This window comes from Peromyscus leucopus, chromosome 8a (assembly GCF_004664715.2).
Source record: "Peromyscus leucopus breed LL Stock chromosome 8a, UCI_PerLeu_2.1, whole genome shotgun sequence".
NCBI classification, from domain to species: Eukaryota; Metazoa; Chordata; class Mammalia; order Rodentia; family Cricetidae; genus Peromyscus; species Peromyscus leucopus.
The window spans coordinates 19,172,551-19,191,301 of record NC_051085.1 but is presented as its reverse complement, the minus strand read 5'-3'; the positions used below and the strand labels follow the sequence as shown (position 1 = coordinate 19,191,301).

At 40.6% G+C, this 18,751-nt stretch overlaps 1 protein-coding gene across 1 annotated transcript in view; it reads left to right on the top strand.

Moving 5' to 3' along the window:
• Tbc1d32 (TBC1 domain family member 32) overlaps positions 1-18,751 on the top strand; it is a 211,962-nt gene that overhangs the window by 43,692 nt on the left and 149,519 nt on the right. Inside the window, exons 12-15 of the mRNA XM_028868362.2 lie at positions 4,967-5,107; positions 10,141-10,233; positions 13,468-13,610; positions 16,081-16,208. Coding sequence (XP_028724195.1) covers positions 4,967-5,107; positions 10,141-10,233; positions 13,468-13,610; positions 16,081-16,208 — 505 coding nt within the window. The remainder of the gene's footprint in view (positions 1-4,966; positions 5,108-10,140; positions 10,234-13,467; positions 13,611-16,080; positions 16,209-18,751) is intronic.

Genomic DNA, 18,751 nt, shown 5'->3' with positions numbered 1-18,751 from the left:
AAGCCATGTATCGTGGGAGAGCGCAGCATGTTGAAGATGCCAGGAATGTGGGACATATGTCTAGGAAAGCTTTAAGTGCCAGGTGGAGCCAGCTCAAGTGAGAGGCCACTTGTGATGTAATCAGCAGGCCATGGGAAGCCACCCAGGCCTGCTGGAGCACTGACGTTAGCACCAGGAGCTGGGATGTCAGATACGGAGTTACGATGCAAAATTCAGTCCTTGTGCCGCTGAGTGTTGTTCTTGTTTAGTTAGGCGTTTCCTTCCTGTGGTCATATTCTACTGCTTGGAAAGGGGATGTTTACTTTGTGTAGTATATATTAGAGGTTTATAACTTTTTTTTTTTTTGGTTATTTGAGACAGGGTTTCTCTGTGTAACTAACAGCTGTGGCTGTCCTGGGACTCACTCTTTAGACCAGGCTGGCTTCCGAACTCACAGAAATTCCTCCTACCTCTGCCTCCTGAGTGCTGGGATTAAAGGTGTGCGCCACCACTGCCTGGCTGTAACTTTTTTCTTTTTGGGACTGAACTCTCAGAGATCTGCCTGTCTCAGTCTCTTGAGTCCTGCAATTAAAGGTGTGTACCACCACAGCTGTGGTTTTTTTTTTCTTTTAGTTTTGCAGACATTTGAACCAAAGACTTTTCTTTGAGTTGAAGAGCCCTTGGTTCTTTGAACAATGCTGAAATTATTAAAGTCTGTGGAGGCTTTTTAAAGTGTACTGAATATTGGATGCATTTTTCATTCTGAGATGGCAGAAAGCCTCTATGGGTCAGGTGGTGAATTTTATGGTTTGAATATAAAATGTACCCCCAAGAGTCATGCGTTTTAAGGCTTTGTCCCCATCTGCTGGTGCCATTTTTAGTTTGTGGAACCTGTAAGAAATACCATCCTGACTGGATGGCTAAGTGGCCAGCAGTAGGGTCTTGTGGGCTATAACCTGGTCCTGGTTTTGGCCTGAGCAATTTTTACTTTCTGATTGAAATGTGAGGAGCCCTAGGCACATGGAGCCACGTGGACTCCCTTATAATTACTCTGACATGATAGACTGCACCCTAGCAAACCATAAATTACAAGAAATTCTGCCTCTCTGAAGTTACTTCTGTTAGATATATCACAGTAATGAGGAAGGTGACGAATACAGATGTTTCTTTCTCTGATGTCCCCTAGCAGTTTATTACTCCTTGTCCGTCCCATCAACTTCTCTTCCTTCTTCCTGCCTACTTCTGTCTCAAAGAGGAGTCCCCACTAAGAAAGCGAAGCTTACATACATGAACTCTCCAGATGTCCTGCTTCTGTGTGTACAGATGCATGTTAATATGCCTATACCAGCCTATAATACAGAGGTGGTTTAGTTGGATTTCAATTGCTGTGATAAAACACCATGACTATCAGCAACTTGGGGAGGAAAGGGTTTATTTCAGTTTACAGTTCTACATCCCAGTTTTTCATCAAAGGAAGCCAGGGCATGAGCTCACCGCAGGATCCTGGAAGCAGGGGCCAAAGCAGAAGCAGTGGAAGAATGCTGCTCCCTGGCTTGCTGCTTGTGGCTTACTCAGCCTTTGTTATACACTCCGGGACTGCCTGCCCAGGGGTGGTACCACTCACTGTAGGCTGGGACCTCCCACATCAGTCAGGGAAATGCTCCACAGGCTTGCCTACAGGGAGGCATTTTCTCAATTTCAATGCCCTCTTCTCAGTGCCCTCTAACTTGTGTCCAGCTGATAAAAAAAAACAAAAACAAAAAAAAAAACTAACCTGGACAAGTGTTGTATATGAGATTCTGATCGTCTTGATCCTGTTACAGTCTCTGTGTGCTTTGAAAAATAGAATCAGCAGGTGCTCTGTTGTGGCCCCTCAACCCTCTGCTGGTGCTTAGACTCAAACTCAGGGCATTGTCCGTGCTAGGCAACTTCTCTCCCCTGAACTATACCCCAGGGCCACCATGCAGGCTTTCTTTTGGTTCTTCTCTCTCTGCATCACTCTCACGTCTGTGTATTTTTCATTAAAACCCAAACTAAAGCAGAGGCAGTGTTGTGCTGCACGCATAGACGACCTCTCTGCTTATCTTCTAATCTCGGACTCTCACAGAAGTGTTCTGTGTAGTTCAGTTCCAGCTCTTCATGCCATGTCCATCTTCATCCACAGAAATGAGGCTTCCTCCTTTAGAACCATGTGGCCTCCACATTACCGAGTCTACGCTTACCTGCCCTGGCCCATTTCACAGACTGAACCTCTGTGATTCTTCTCCCTTTTCATAACACAGTCACTCTTCCTTGGATTGCTCCCTCCTCATCTGACAGGCTGTTCCTGTTGACCTGAATTGAGCTTTTCTTTTCTTTATTCTTTCTCAGAAACTTTGCCTGTTGGTTTTTTTCTTTTTCTGCCCTGCCCCCCTCCATTTTGCTTGTTCTTTTGGGACAGCCCATTGACTTTCATGGCTTTAGGTATTATGTATTTTTATGTAATGCAAATGTTAACTGAAATCTTCAAGTGTGCATAGTTTTCCTGAATGTCACACTTGTATCTTTTTAATGTCACCGCTGGGATGTTACATTGGCACTTATGAAGCTATAACACCAAAGACCCAAATTACTCTTTCTTCTGTATTGTTTTCTTTATTATAATTACTTAAAAGTATAAGAGGAAATTTATCACAAAGCTAGGAACTTAAGTTTTCTCAACTTTTATCATTCTTTTGATGTAGTTGTGTAATTCTTACCAAGTCATATTGATTCAGTTTTCTTTTTTTTTTCTTCTTTTTTTTTTCTTTTTTTCTTTTTTTATTTTTTGGTTTTTTCGAGACAGGGTTTCTCTGTGTAGCTTTGCGCCTTTCCTGGAGCTCACTTGGTAGCCCAGGCTGGCATCGAACTCACAGAGATTCGCCTGGCTCTGCCTCCCGAGTGCTGGGATTAAAGGCGTGCGCCACCACGCCCGGCTGATTCAGTTTTCTTAAACATGTATTTTTGTCTGTTTCCTCTTTATTTTGCTAATGCCTTTGTTTATATCTTCTTGAAAAGTTTATTTTTATTTTTAATTATGTCCATGGCGTCCTTATTTGTTTTTATGGGGGTCTGTGCACATGAGTGCACTAACCCATGGAGGCAGAAGAAGGCATCTGATCCTGTGGACCTGGGGTACAGGCAGTTGTGATCTCCTGACATGGGTGTTGGGATCTGAACTTGTAAGACTAATATGTACCCTTAACTACTGACTCGTTTCTCTAGCCTCTAGTTCATAGTTTTGAAATGGAGTTTCTTTCTTCAGACTTTGATCTGGTTTCATCAGCTTTCTGTACTGCCATCAAAGTCCATTCGTGACAATTGATGCTTGATTGCATCTGTCCTCCTAAAATCCTTCTAATAGCTTCCCCATGGCCGCCATCAGAGAGTTCAGATTTCGTCTGTGGCTTGTTCCTCCATGGTCTATTACTTTATCCACATAGCTCTCTTGTCCTTGAGTACTCTGATTATTCCATGCTGTTACCAAACACTGAAGGGAAAGCTAAGTTTAATGATCCTTACTGTGTGTGTGTGTGTGTGTGTGTGTGTGTGTGTGTGTGTGTGTGTGTATGTGTGTGTGTGTGTGTGTAGTGTATACATGTGTGTACATGTATGCATGTTTATGTGCATTGCTGTGGGTGTACGTGTGTGTGAGGGTGCATGTGCGTTTGGAGACCAGAGTTCAACTTCAGATGTCATTCCTTGGGGACTACCTGCCTTTCTTGAGACAGGGCCTCTCACTGGCCTGAAACTTGCTGGAAAGGCTAAGCTGAAAGGCCAAGGAGCCTCAGGAGTATACTCTCTTCAGTGTCCCTGTGTTGGGATTATAAACGTGTGCCACTATGCTTTTCATTGTTTGTTTTTGTTTTGTTTTTAATGTATTATGGTGATGGGATTCAATTTTTTTTTTAAGGTAAGCAGTTCATTGACTTGGCTATCTCCCTAGCCCTTCTGAATAGTTCTAAATACCAGTGAATAGATTAGATTCTTCTAAAATTGATACTCAGTACGTCTTAAATATATGTGTGATGGATAAATGAATGGAGAATATATGTTGGGTGATCTCTATTTTAGAGATTCTAATTTTAGTTGCAAACATGATTGTAATCAATATGACCTACTGTATGTAGTACAAACTGAATATCCTTTATTCAAAATGCTTGGGACCAGAACTATGTCAACTGTATTTTGGTATTTATTCAATACTGGAGCATTTCCATAGACTTTGTCTGTATTGCCTTTTTATGTGGTTTTTATGTGGTTGCTCCAGTTTTATTTCTGTAGCTATGATAAAAAGCAGCAGATAGGAGGAAGTTTATTTGGCTGACAAGTCCAGGTCACAGTCCATTATTATGGGGGACATCAAGGCAGGAACTTAAAACATCACATCCACAGTTAATAGTAGAGAGAGAATAAAAACATAGATCCATGCTTGCTTGCTCTCAGTTAGCTTTTTTCTTTTATATTGTTCTGAACCCTGGCCTAGAGAATTCTACCACCTACAATGGCCAGGGTCTTTTTATGTCAATTAACAATCCAAATGATTTCCCAAGGACATCCCCACAACCCAGCCTGATCTAGATATTTCTCATTAAGACTTTCTGCCTAAGGGTTTCTAGTTTGTGTTAAGTTGACAGTTAAAACCAGCACAGTGGTAAAAATTATGTAATTTCTCTGTTGACTTATCCCTACTCTTATTTTTGAAGTCTGTCTTTGGTGATGAATAACTCTTGGCAGTATGATGGTATTTTTAGATTGAACATCAGTAACAGTGATTACCAATTTTATAATGAATACTCCCCCTCAGATCTACTGTAAAAGGTTATAGGAAATATTAAGGAAAATAAATATTAAAAGTTTATAAAGCTATTTCTCCAATATAGATAATCGTCAGGAGGTGTTGAAGACAAGTGTTATGAAATATAATGTTATTAAAATAAATGATCTTTTTTTTTGCTTCTCTTTTAAGGAAACAAGCAAAAAAATTTCTACTACTCAGGACAAGAGCTACAATATATTTATTTCATTCACTCACTGTGCCTTTTAGGAAGATTGTTGATCTATACACAAGGCAGGAAATTATTTCCCATAAAGCTGAAGAATAGAAAAGGTAAGTGTAATTAGGATAAATGAGTAGGTAAAGGTATGATACAATTTACAGTACATGGTTCATATTTATATTGGGCTTGTTATTTGTCGTAGTCACTGTTCTATTGCAGTGAAGAGACACCATGACCACGGCAACTCTTATACAAGAAAGCATTTAATTGGGGAGCCTGGTGGCATGCAGGCAGACATAGTGCTGCAGAAGCATCCAGATAGAAAGGCGGCAGGAAGAGAGAAACACTGGACTTGGATCTGGCTTTTAAAACCTAAAAGCCCAGCCCTGTTGACACACTTCCTCTGACAAGGCCACACCCGTTCCAACAAGGTCATACTTCCTAGTCTTTCTCAAGTAGTACCATTCCCTGGTGACTGAACATTCAAATCTATGAGACTGTGAGGCCATACTTATTCAAACCACCACCGTATCTACTTGGTACTATATTAGTTTGCTCTTCATTGCTGTGATAAAATACTGTGACCAAAAGCAACTTGAGGGGGAGAGGCTTTATTTCATCTTATAACTTATAGTCCACCATGAAGAGAAATCAGGGAAGGGATTCAGTACAGAAACCTGGAGAATTCTACACTGAAACATGAAGCAGAAGCCGTGGAGGAGTGCTACTTACTGGCTTTGCATCCCATGGCTTGCCCAATCTTCTTTCTTATGTATCTCAGGACGGCTTGCCTCAGGGGTGGCACCACCCACAGTGGGCTGTGCCCTCCCCTATCAATCATCAAGCAATAAAATGCAATGTCTTGCATATTGACAGTCCGGTAGAAGCTCCCGGATGGTTTTAGCCTGTATTAAATCTACAGAAGAAACTCACCCGCCTAGGCATTTAGCTACATATTTTTTAGTCATATGTACTGTTGAGATTTTTTTCTGTATTTTTTTTTCAGTTTCAGTATATGCTTATTACTGTATATGAATTTAATTATTTTCTTATTTCTCTTTTCAAAACCCTAGACTAGACATACTTGGTGATTTAATTCTGGATATAAAACATAGAAGAACTTTTAAAAATTCTTGCTAGCGTACAGATTGTGACCTTTTGGGGAAGCCACTCACCCATAGGAAACCCTATGTTTCTGATTTTCAGCTTGTGAAAATGGAATCATTATATCAGTGATGATGAAATTTTGTGATCTAGGATGTGGATGTGCTCACTAGTTTCTCTCTCTCTCTCCCTCTCCCTCCTTTCTTCCCTTCTTCCTCCCTTCCTCCCTCCTCCTCTCCTCTCTTTTGTCTCTCTTGTCAACTTGACATTAGATAGAGTCATCTGAGGGGAGGGAAGCTCAGCTGAGAAAATGCCTCCATAAAATCAGACTGTAGGCAAGCCTATAGGGCATTTTTAAAATTAGTGATGGATGTGTGAGGGACAAACTCATTCTGGGTAGGGCCACTCCTGGGCTGGTGGTCCTGGCTTCTATAAGAAAGCAGGCTGAACAAGCCAGTAAGCAACAATCCTCCATGGCCTCTGCATCAGCTCCTGTCTCCAGATTGTTGCCCTGAGTCCCAGCCATGGTTTCCTCAGTGATGGACTTAGAAGCTTTACGGTGAAATAAACCCTTTCCTCCCCAAGTTGCTTTTGGTCATGGTGTTTTATTGCAGCAACAGAAAATTGAACTAAGCCAGAAATTGGTACTAGGTCATGGAGTTTTGCTGTGACAGGACTGGCCATTTTGCTTTGAGGAGGATTGGTGGAACGACTTTGGAATTTAGGGCTTGAAAAAAACCACTGAACGCTCAAAGCTCTGTGGGCTCTTCTGTGGGCATTTAGATGTTAACAATGTTGAGAGCAATGCAGATAACGGGAGCCTGGCTGGTTGATTCTACTGGGGCAGTTCAAGTGATAGTTTGAATTAAGAATCATTAAAGAGAAGCCTTTGCTCTGCTGGTCAGCTCGGACTGAAAAATCAGCTGTGATAAGAAGAGAACGGCATCACTGAGGCAGACTCTTCTGGAGAAGTGTTTCCTCAGGGTCAGCACACAGAAGCAAGCTGTGGTCCAGAGGTGGCCAAAGCTGTACCTCATGCTGGCAGCTGAACTTGGTAACGAGCAAGAGTCAACTGGGTGCTACTGGTTTTTAAGGCATGACAGGGTCATGGAGAGCAACCAGGCTTGGCGGGTGAGAAGCCGTTGGTGAAGGTGCAGCCCTAATTAGAGTAGAAGCCCCAAGATTGGAGGTGCCATGGAGAGAACTTGAGGAGTATCACCATGTGGCAAGGGCGGAGTCTCTAAAGGGAGCCTCGGAGAAGCCGTTGATGAAGATATTGCCCAGTTGCAGGAGGGACTTCATTCTTTTGGAGGACTAGTGTTGTGGAACCACCGCCAAGGACAAGCTGTCGCTCTTGTGTCATGGAGTCACGTAGCCTGCAAGACAAGCTGTGGGTGATGTGAATGGCAGAGCTGGCTGAGCGGAGCCCTTTGGAGTCAGAGTCACCGTTGAATGTTCGCTGTGCTTTGGTTTGATTGTGACTGTGTCCTGAGTCTCCGTTCTTGAAGTAAGAACGCCTGTAACATTTTTTATTTTATAGGAGCCCACAGTTGAGAGACTTTTAAATTTTAGAGAGGCTTAGGAATTTTACAGAGATTTTGGAATTTTTGGACATTATAAAGGGACTACAGATATTTTAGGAAGACTGGATATTTAAAGAGACTAAACTTGTGAAGTTTTTGAATTTTTAAAGACTGTGGGACTTTTAAAGTTACATTAAGTTTTATGCTGTGATATTGAATATGACAACTTGGGAATTTCTGTCTTAGTTTAGTTTTATATTGCTGTTAAAAAACACAATGACCAAAAGCAACTTGGAGAGGAAAGGATTTATTTCACTGTAAAGCTTCTAAAGTCTCTCACTGTGGAAACCATGGCAGGAACTTGGAGACAGGAGCTGATGCAGAGGCTTTGGAGGATTGTTGCTTACTAGCTTATTCAACCTGATTTCTTATAGAACCCAGGACCACCAGCCCAGGGATGGCACCACCCACAATGGGCTGGGCCCTCCTGCATTTATCACTGATTAAGAAAATGCCCTACAGGCTTGCCTACAGCCTGATCTTATGGAGGCATTTTCTTAGTTGAATATCCATCCTCTCAGATGATTTTCTGGCCTGTGTCAAGTTGACACAAAACAGCCAGCACACAGGATGATGTTCAGGAGAGTATCAGATCATGTATTACTATATTGTTTTTACCCTGTCTCATTTAATTTCACAAATTGAGATCAGTTATCATCTTTAATTCTCCTAAGATGATATATCTGCATTAGGAAGACAATATAGAACAGAGTTCAGCAAACCTTCTGAAAAGTGACAGTAAGGGTTATGGCCTTGTTGGATGACGTGGTATGTCTGTGGTTGTGCAGGAACGTTAGCATAGTATGACCAAGGCTGCTGTCCTTAGGGTGGCCTGTTTGCAAGCTTGACTCTTGGCTGGACTCATGCTAGTCCCAGCACTGATGAGGGAGCTTAAATTGTTTGTACACTACCCCTTGGGCCTAAACTGGTTTGTACAGCATTGCCATTTATGCTGAATGCCAGGTTTGCTTTTGGGAGTTTAAAATTTTGACATATGCTGTGCAGAGGGTGTATATGTGCTCACCCCCTAACCTACCCCCAATAAGAACCGTAGGAACTGCATCCCTGGTGTGCTTTTCTGGAGGAATTGAATGTATTCTGCATGACTCCCCTGGGATAGGCCCCCACAAGCTTACTCCTGGTTTGTTCTGGATTTCGTCTTCTGTAACCTTTCTTTTTGATTTTGATTTGCATAGTTTTATTATAATGTATCATGTGAGCATGACTATATGGGGCCTGTGGGTCTTCCAACTCAATCAAATCTGAACGTGGTTTTCAGGACCCCTGATACATTTTAATAATGGAAAATCCATTCTTAGCTTGTCAGCCTTACAAAATCTGATCATAAGAACTGTAGTTTATTGATGCTGTTATGGAGTCTGTTTGTTGTGAACCCTCTTGTCTAGTTATTTTATTTGCCCTAATCTATTTGAGCTCCTTGAGAACCAACAGGGCATTATGTGCTTCTCTTACAATGTTCAAGGCTATGTCGTATAGTTTAAGACAGTGTGGGGACATCATGAGCTCTTCAATTAAGGAGGTACTATTTCTTACAATATTGCTGGCCTTTACAGAATGGGAAAGACTAGTGAATGTCCTTGATATTTTTGTAGGTTTTCAACTTAACTTTACATGCCTCTCATCTATAATAAATTTAACATTTTATGTTCTTTATAGTGACTGTATTTTGCACTATCAAGAATCACAGCTCATTTCAAAACTGAGTTTGAGAATAACAGAGACCAGCAATCAACTTTAAATTGCTTAGTTTTTTTTCCAGAATGTTTTAATGAAAGCTTCTATAGCAAGTCTTGGTAAACTGTAGCCTGTGGGCCAAACCTGGCCTGCCATCTGGTCCATGTACTTGTGAGCTAGGCATGTTTTTTAACTATTAAAAAACTAGACTATTTTTGCAGTGTGTGGAAAACATGAATGCTTAGTACTCATAGTTTAATTGGTAAACAGTTACACTCATTATTTATTTGTTGATTATATATGTCTACCTTGTGCTACAGTAGCTGACTTGAGTGTTTGTGATAGAGATGATTTGGGCTCAAAGCTTAAGTTGTATAGTCTTTCATGGAAAAAATGCTGACCTTGTTCTACTATGCTAAAAAAGTTAGCTGAACCAACATATTAAGCTGAATTTTACTTGTTATAATTGAATTAACTCAAATAGCCATGGTGAGACTCGTGCATCTGTTGTGGATTTAAATGATCAGCTCCAAACAGATGGCAGAACAGTGTCTTAGCATAGCAAGACAGTTGGGTAGGAGCTTCCTTTTAACTGCATTCTGTCCTGGAGTAATACGTCTTGGATCATAGCTTTCTTCTGACTGGGTTTACATAGAAACTCTGATGCAATCTTACAGGTGAGTGGAATGTAGGTAAATGTGTTTTAGGTTGTAAACATGTTACAAATTACTTCTGTTTTTTTTTTTTTTTCTTTTGTAAAGATTCAGTATCTCTCACAAATCTGCTGGTTTTGTTTACTCAACTCATCTACTATTCACCAAGTTGTCCAAAGATGACATCAGTTGCGTATTCAGGTAAATGCATCCCCCTCCCCAAACTGGTTGGTTGATTGATTAATTGTAGTACTGGCAATTCAACCCATGATGCATCTATTTTAAGTGGAGAAAAAGAAATAATCAAGGCATTTGAGTGTTCTCTTGTCTAGATGCTTTGAGTTACATATTGATTTTGGTAAATAGGTTTTGTTAAGACTTTATTAATTGTATGACCTTACATTGGTTCTGAAGTAAGCCATGGAACTTAATTCTGTTCATAGATGCCTTAAGACATTTCTAATCTATTGTTGTTTTAATTTAGAGTCAGTTTTGCTGAGAGTTTTAGTGTTTTCTTAGTGTCAAGATTCTCGATTGAGATCAAGAGAAATTTGATTGATAGATGTGTTCCCATTTTGTTGTTTTCTGCCGTTTGTGTTAAGGTATTTTGTTCAGCTTGCTTGTTTTGTTTTGTCTTAGTTAGGGTTGCTATTTCGGTGATGAAATGCCATGACCAAAGTAACTTGGGGAGGGAAGGGTTTATTTGGCTTCCACTTCCATAGCACTGCTCATCATCAAAGGAAGTCAGGACAGAAACTCAAACAGGCCAGAAACATGGAGGCAGGAGCTGATGCAGAAGCCACAGAGGGGTGCTGCTTACTGGCTTGCGTCCCACAGCTTGCTCAGCCTGCTTGCTTATAGAACCAGGACTACCTGCCCAGTGGTGGCCCTACCCACTATGGGCTGGGCCTTCCCACATCAATCAAATTAGAAAATGCTCTACAGTCCTGCCTATAGCCTGATCTTTTTGAGATATTTTCCCACTTGAGGCTCCCTCCTCTCAAGTAACTCTAGCTTGTACCAAGTTGACACAAAGCCAGCCAGCACAGCTTACCCCTTGTCTACTTGACATACAAACACATCATTATTAAGCTATAGCCTTTCCTTTCTCATATATCCCCAAGATCTCACATTAATAGCAACATCACAATATATAGTATTCCAAATTTTAAAAGTCCTAGAGTCTTTCAAAATTCAAACACTTAAAATTTTCCTCATTAGCTGCAGGACTTGGGAGAGTGACATCCACACCTTGCCAGGGCAACACAGTAGAGCTGACCCTGAAGGTGCAGGTGTGGGAGAGCTGACCCTGAGGACGTGAAATCAGGAAAACTGGCCTACCTCTTGCCCATTGCTGCAAGGGGTAAATAGTAAGGGCAATGCTGGAGAGCTCACCCTGGTGGTGAAGACAGGGGAGAGTTGGTGGGCTGACCAACCCTGTAACTATCTAGGCCCAGAACCAGGGTTATAAGTTGGCCCACCCCAACATCCACCCCATCTGCGATCTGCTGGAGCGCATGAAAGGTCTGGTCCTGCAGACCCAAAGCTGCAGGATTTCCACAACACAGGGCAACAGCAGGATGTCCAAGAGGAGTCCAAGTGAGAGCCCAACGTCCATCAGAGTTCTTGAACCAGACCAATGACTCTTTGCAATGAACACTTGTACATAAAGATATATGGATAAAGGTGTTTACTGCATAACTTACTGTATCACACTGCAACTTCCATGATGAGATTTTTCCTTTCTTTCTTTCTTTTTCTTTTCTTTTCTCTTAAATTTTATTTTATTTAACTTTATGGAGTGTGTGGGGGGGTGTTGCAAGAGCATAGGGCAGATACAAAGGAATGGGAAATGAATGGGATTGAGATGCATGATATGAAAGATACAAAGAATAAATAAAAAAGTTAAAAAAATAAAAAATTCAATTTCTTTAAAATAGTGTTTTTTAAAATCCCAAATCTTTTAAAATTCAGAGTCTTTCAACTATGGACTTCTTTCAAATAAAAAACAAGGGAAGGACTAGGGTACAGTCATACAGTTCAAATCTAAATTTCAGTTATTTTCAGGATTTTCTTTTGTTAAGTGTAAAGAAAAAAAAGCCCTTCTTGTTTTATTGTAAATTGCAACTTGCTCTTATGTATGTTGAGCAGCTTGTAAAAATGTTTCAAATTATTACCATTTAAAATAACTTCTACTTTTCCTTTGTATATTAATAAAAATCCCCAAAGTGAAATATAACATCAGAAATAAAAATGTAGACCATAGTCTTCTAAAATTAGGAACTGGCTTAGAAATGCTAGAACAAATTCTATGAGGAACTGGAGTAAGTAAAAAAAAAAATGGATTGGGCTACGTATTAATCATAGAATATATGTATCAGCCTGTAGGCATTTTCTGTGTGGCTGTATAGTGTATTGCTCTTAGTGATTCTAAGACCCTCTTCTGTCTTTTCAGCATTTCCACAAATGGCATACTATCTTAAAACCCCTGCTATATGCTTCTGCAGAACCACTTATGATGAAAATGATCTTTCTGTGTTAAAAATACTCAGTATTTTGCTTACTGTCTAGTCGACTGTCTCTGTTTTCTCAGACTACAATGCTCTGTGCATTGTTCAGTAGGCATTGACTTGATCATGTGAATGGCCAAGTGCTCTTTGACAGTGTTTGTCTTTGGAAATGGGGTTTCTCATCTGATCGAAAAATCACTAAATCCGTTCTTCTTTGGTCAGGTACGAACTTGAAGTTAGCATGCTTAAGGAGTGAAGACTACTGTAACATGAATTTAAAAACCGTATTAGTTTTGTACAGTTTCTTTCTAAGGGCTCTCATATCACATTCCTGTGAGGAGGTTAGATTTAGTAGCTAATATTAAAGCGTTGCATTTGTTTCCGTGGCCGTTCCAACCATGGTACACTTCACACACTTTTGGCTTTGGAGCTCATGTTTGGAAGGTTGAGCTTAGGAACATCCCAGTTTTCCTTGTCTTTTGGGATAGCGCTGTGCCAGGTGCTGCAAGTGCCAGTTCTTGTGTGTCTTCTTTTTTGTCTTAGTTTTATCTGAACACTTCATTTGATTTTTTTTCTAAGCTCATATGTCCAGGTGCATCAAGAAAATGAACAAAAGTGAATATAATGAACTTGTGTTCTAGGAAGCAGAAAGATGAGTCTTCTTTCAGCCATATCTTCAGTATCAAGGTTTCATTTGGTGTCTAACTGAAAAATGTTATGTTGTTTCTTGTCATTTCTTTTATTAGCCTGAAGAGATAGTAAGCTGATTGAGATGGTAAGTTTCAGGTTCTAACTCTCATCTTCTAGGCTTTACTTGTGTGATTTCTGAATAATCGGATTTCCTGTAGCTTTGTGGAACAGGAAATTGTGTGTAGTGAAAAGCAGTACTAAGCAGTGTTTTGACTTTTACCTTTCTGTTTCTCAGAGAATTATTCTCCTGCGAGTATGGTGACTGACGTCCTGCGGATCCTCTGTGACCAGAAAGAATGTGCCATTGAGTGCTTATACAACAGCACTGTGACAGAGACCCTTCTCCAGCCCATTCATAACCTGATGAAAGGAGCTGCGGTGGGTGTCACTAAAGAGGAAAGTCCCTCTTCCATGGCTAGTATAGATCAATATTCGGTGGATCTTTATTTCGGACATGGTTGAGATGCTTTCTTACAGATATTTCTTACATGATTTTTTTTGCTCTATGGATCTTTATTTGTTAAATCATTGTTTATGTAGTTACTTGATATATTAGTTATGATGGGAGGCAGGAACGCACATACACACACTACATCTTATTTTTGTTTCTAATCAAACTTAGATCTGTCGATGTGAAAAACTTGGAAAAAAGTTATTCTATTAAGAAGCTATTTGTCTTGTGAATGTAATAAATCTTGTGAATGTCTCATGTATTTTAATGACAGTTTTATAGCTTCTGGAAATACGATTATTTTCCTGGAGAGCCAACTCTGCAAAGTTAGAAGAACTAGTATGAGAAAGAAGGCGTATGCAACCCCAGAGCTGAGCAGCCACGCTGTCTTCCTACTTCACTCTGTGTGCTCTCTGAGCTGAACAGCCATGCTGTCTTCACAGTTCACACTGTGTGCAGCCCCAGAGCGGAACAGCCATGCTGTCTTCACAGTTCACACTGTGTGCAGCCCCAGAGCTGAACAGCCAGTCTGTCTTCACAGTTCACACTGTGTGCAGCCCCAGAGCTGAGCAGCCAGTCTGTCTTCACAGTTCACACTGTGTGCTCTCAGAGCTGAACAGACATGCTGTCTTCACAGTTCACACTGTGTGCTCTCAGCTGAACAGCCATGCTGTCTTCACAGTTCACACTGTATGCTTCCTTGTGCTAGAGAATTTCACCAAAGAACAAACTGAGGCTGAGGGAAGTGACCTGTCCATGCCACACACCTAATACCTGGTGAAGTTGGTGTCCTCACCAGGATGGCCATGTGTCCAATATAGTCCTCCACTTCTCTGACTGAAACTTCTTGTCGGTGACTTTAGAGAACACGAGAAGGTTCATGTCTGTTTTCTGCTTTGTAGCATCTGTGCTTGTCTCTTGGCTCTCCTGGGCCACACTTTATTGGGTTATACAATACCTCATTGATTGTTGCTTGCTGTATAAATGTCACTGTTTTTAACTTTGTGTTTACCAAATTTTCTGTGTATATATATTGTTTATATTTTCTAAACAAAGTTAAGGTATACTCACTGTTTTTTCTAGTCCCCCTTTCCTGAATGAAACCTAGTCCACATGAAAACATCCCTCCTCTGCAGACTAAGGTCTTTTTTTGTTTTTCTGTATTCCTGTGCTGTTAATGCAATCAAGATAATCACTACAGATGTCCAGAGGCCTGGTACTTCTCTGTTCTTTCAAGTTGGCAGTTAACAGTAATCATCATCATCAACACACACACACACACACACACACACACACACACACACACAGAGTGAACATATATGTATGTGTGTGTGGTGTAGACACATACGTGTGTGAAGACTTGCATGCCTATGTGTGCCTGTGGGGACACAGGAGCGCTTTATATAGCCTTCTGTTCCTCTTGGCACATTATTCCATTGAGACAGGTTCTCTCCTGGAGGTTGGAGCTAAACTTGTGACCAGGAAGCCCCGGCATTCCTCCCGTCGCCCCCATCAGCCCTGAGTTACAGACACATGCAGCCGTGCCTAGTTTTACATGTGGGTCTTGAGTACTTGAACTCGGGTCTTCATGCTTTTAGCAACTGCTCTTACCCACTGGACCATCTTTCTAGCTCCCGCCATATACAATTACAGGGGACTATGCCTGACTCAGTTTGTTGAGGGAATTCATGACATTATATTAGTTGTCAGATACATATTTTATAATATGGAGAATATGGACATTAGCATCCATGCAGGGATAAAGCATTAAGTAGACCCTAAAAATAACAAGAGCTTCTGTAAGTTGACTTCAGCATTAACATAATCTCCAGGTTTCAATATTTTGTTTTATGCTCTGCTGTATGAATACTTCTACTTAAATTGAGCAGATGGGACTGGTCCAGTTTGTTTTCCAAGTGAGTGATATTATGGACTATTGGTCAGCTCAAGAACTGGCTGTCTCTAGTCAGTCTTTACCCAGTTAGGTATACAAGTGGATGGCACCAATATAACAACACCATAGTGTATCAGATACCATGTATATCATGGTGAATTTACAGGAATGTGGTACCTGAAAAGTACAAGACCATGCAGATGCGGGGGGGGGGGGGGGAGCGATAGCATCTGGTATCCAGAATTATACATGCAGCTGTCATACAGTCAGTGATTCTCAGTAACTGGCTTAGGTGAAAAGCTTGGATTTATTTGCCTCATCAGCTCTGCTGGTAAAAGAATATAATCTAATGACACATTTAACTCAGACATATTATTTCACAAGCAGAAGTCATTAAGGTTTCTGTTGTGGTGGTAGCCATATAACTTTATTAGACTACACACCACCCACGCTACACCGTAAAATTATATGATTTGTCTTGTCATTCTGTTTTAAATGTTCAGGCTGCTCCAGACTGCTCCGAAACAGCTTTAATTCACATAGCTGATATTTTGGCAAGAATTGCTTCTGTAGAAGAAGGACTTATTTTACTTCTTTATGGAGAAAATATGAACTCTTCCGAAGAAGAAAGGTACGTGGACATTTTAGTCTGTGTAACTATTCAGGGGTAGTTAGGTTTCCCAAGCAGGTGCTAATTACACGTTAAGCCACCTTTGATATAATCTTTAAAAATATTTATTTATTGTTTTTATGTGTATGTGTGTATGCCTGCATGAGTTTATGTGTCCCTTGTGCATGCAGGCACCCCGGAGGGTAGAAGAGGGTGTTGAATGCCCTGAAAGTGGAGTTACTAATCATAATAGTTACCCATGGTAATTACTAAGATTATTATATAATCTTAGCTCATAATAAGGGTAGCGGGCATCATTCCAGATGGGAACCCATACCTTCTTACCTGCACCCCAAGACCGTCTCACAAACTACTGAAGCCACAGGTAGTTGGTTTCAGTCAAACAGATTCAGAGGAGAAGCCACACCCCCTCCCCTCCTCTGCTGTCACCCAGGTCTGTCTCCTCCTGTGCCAATGGTAGCCTTGTGGTACTGAAGCTTCTTGGCTTTCTCTGGGCTTCTGATGGTGCGGTACCTGGGCAAACCTGTCTTTCCCTGCTGAGCCATCTCTCCAGCCCCGACATTAATTAGTTTTTAAGTGCCAAGCAGCCTTACTCAGGGAGTAAATCACACCTGGTTGTGAATATTCCTCTTCCCCATTGTGGCTTTGAGTTTCTTGTGGATACAGGTGACCTTTGCCAAGCTGACACACAATCTCGGCCGCCAAACCTACAATATCTTTGTTTTTTGATATTACTATAAACCTGGTTCATAAGTTAGAAATGATTACTCCTGTGTCCGTCTTCTGAAAGGAATGATAGAGAACTGTTATAACGTCTATAAATATCTGGTAGAATTCATCTGTGAGACAATGAGTGCCTGGCTTTATCTAGTTCTTTTAATTACTTAATTTCTTTATTGGATGAATAGGCCTGTTCAGAGTTAGTTCCTTTGGTTATAAAATTTAACAAGTTGTGTCTTTCAGAGAAATGGTGCCATTATTTATTTTTGGTTTAGAATTTCCAGTAATGTGCTCTGGCTATCTTGTTAGTACTGGGGGACCAGTAGGGAAAAATCTCTGCTCTCATTCTGGTACTAGTCATTTTTACTTATTATTGTTATTATTTATTTATTATTATTATAGTGCTAACTTGAAACTTAACAATTTTGTGGGTTTGTTTTTTTTTTTTTTCTTCCAGAAAATCGATTCTGGATCTTGTGATTGTGTGTGCATATGTGCATGTGTGTGTGTGGTGTGTGTGCACATACATGTGTTCCCAGGCATACACATGGTATGATACATGTGTGGGTATCAAAGGACAACATTGTGGAGTTTGTTTTGTTCTTATACGTTGATATAGGTTCCAGGGGATAAAACTCAGGTTATTGCAAGTGTTTTTTTTTAACCTGCTGAGGAATCTTGCTGGCCTTAGTGTGCGTGTGTGTGTGTGTGTGTGTGTGTGTGTGTGTGTGTGTGTGTGTGTGTGTTTAAAGAAAAACATCTTATTCCTGTTGGAGACAAGTAAATTTGTTCAGCTCTGTGGATAATGAAGTTGTCATCTCATACTTTCTTATTTCCCTCCAGTTTCTCTTTATTTGTTGCTTTGGTTTCTTTTATTACTCCTTAGAAGTTTCTAAAAACCGTTGATAACTGTTACAAGGGCAGTTGTCACTTGTGGTCTTTATATTGTGTCGAAAATGCCATGGCATTTCGCTGGGAGAGCCGTAATGCAGCCTCTTGCAGTTACCTGCCTAAAAAAAACACAGCCTCTCAGCAGGAGACCAGGTGGAAGCCGAGCTGGATCTCAAGCATCAGTGTGTTCATTTGATTTATCTTCCCTCCTGTGTGTGTGTGTGTGTGTGTGTGTCTGTGTGTCTGTCTTGCTCTCTCTTCCTTTTTTTCCCCCCAAGACAGGGTTTCTTTGTGTATCGTTGGCTGTCCTAGAACTCACTCTGTAGACCAGGCTGGCCTGAGAGATCCGCCTGCCTTGTCTCCTGGGTGCTGAGATTAGAGGCGTGTGCCACCTCTACCAGGCCCTCCTGTATTTCTTGATCTCTGTGTCTTCCAAGGAGTACCTGGGCTAGCTGCATGCAATTTTAAGTGGAATCTGGAGGATAAAACTTTCCTAAATTTACTTTCAGTCCTGGTTTTTGTTCCCCATTGCAGAGATAGTTAAGTCATCAGTTAATGTGGGATTTTGTTTGTTTGTTTGTTTTTTTGATGTTCTAGAAGTCTAATCAGATGATTTCTGGCTTTTGAGCTGTGACTTGTGACAGCTAGTCTAGGTCCTAGTTTACTTGGCTCTTCTGTATCCCAGGTTTCAAAATTTTCCCACTATCTCTTCCATTTTCTTTGTCCTTGAGGACGTTTATGCATTTAAAAATATTTTATTTGTGCATGTTAGTCTTTATGGAGAGAACAGATAGATGTTATGAATTCAGTTTAGCATTTTAAACTGGAGATATTGAGTACATAATGATTATAATTATTTTTTAATTAGGAAGATTTATCTTTTGTCATGAATTCTAAGATCACCTTATCTATTACTTAATCCTTTGGAAATT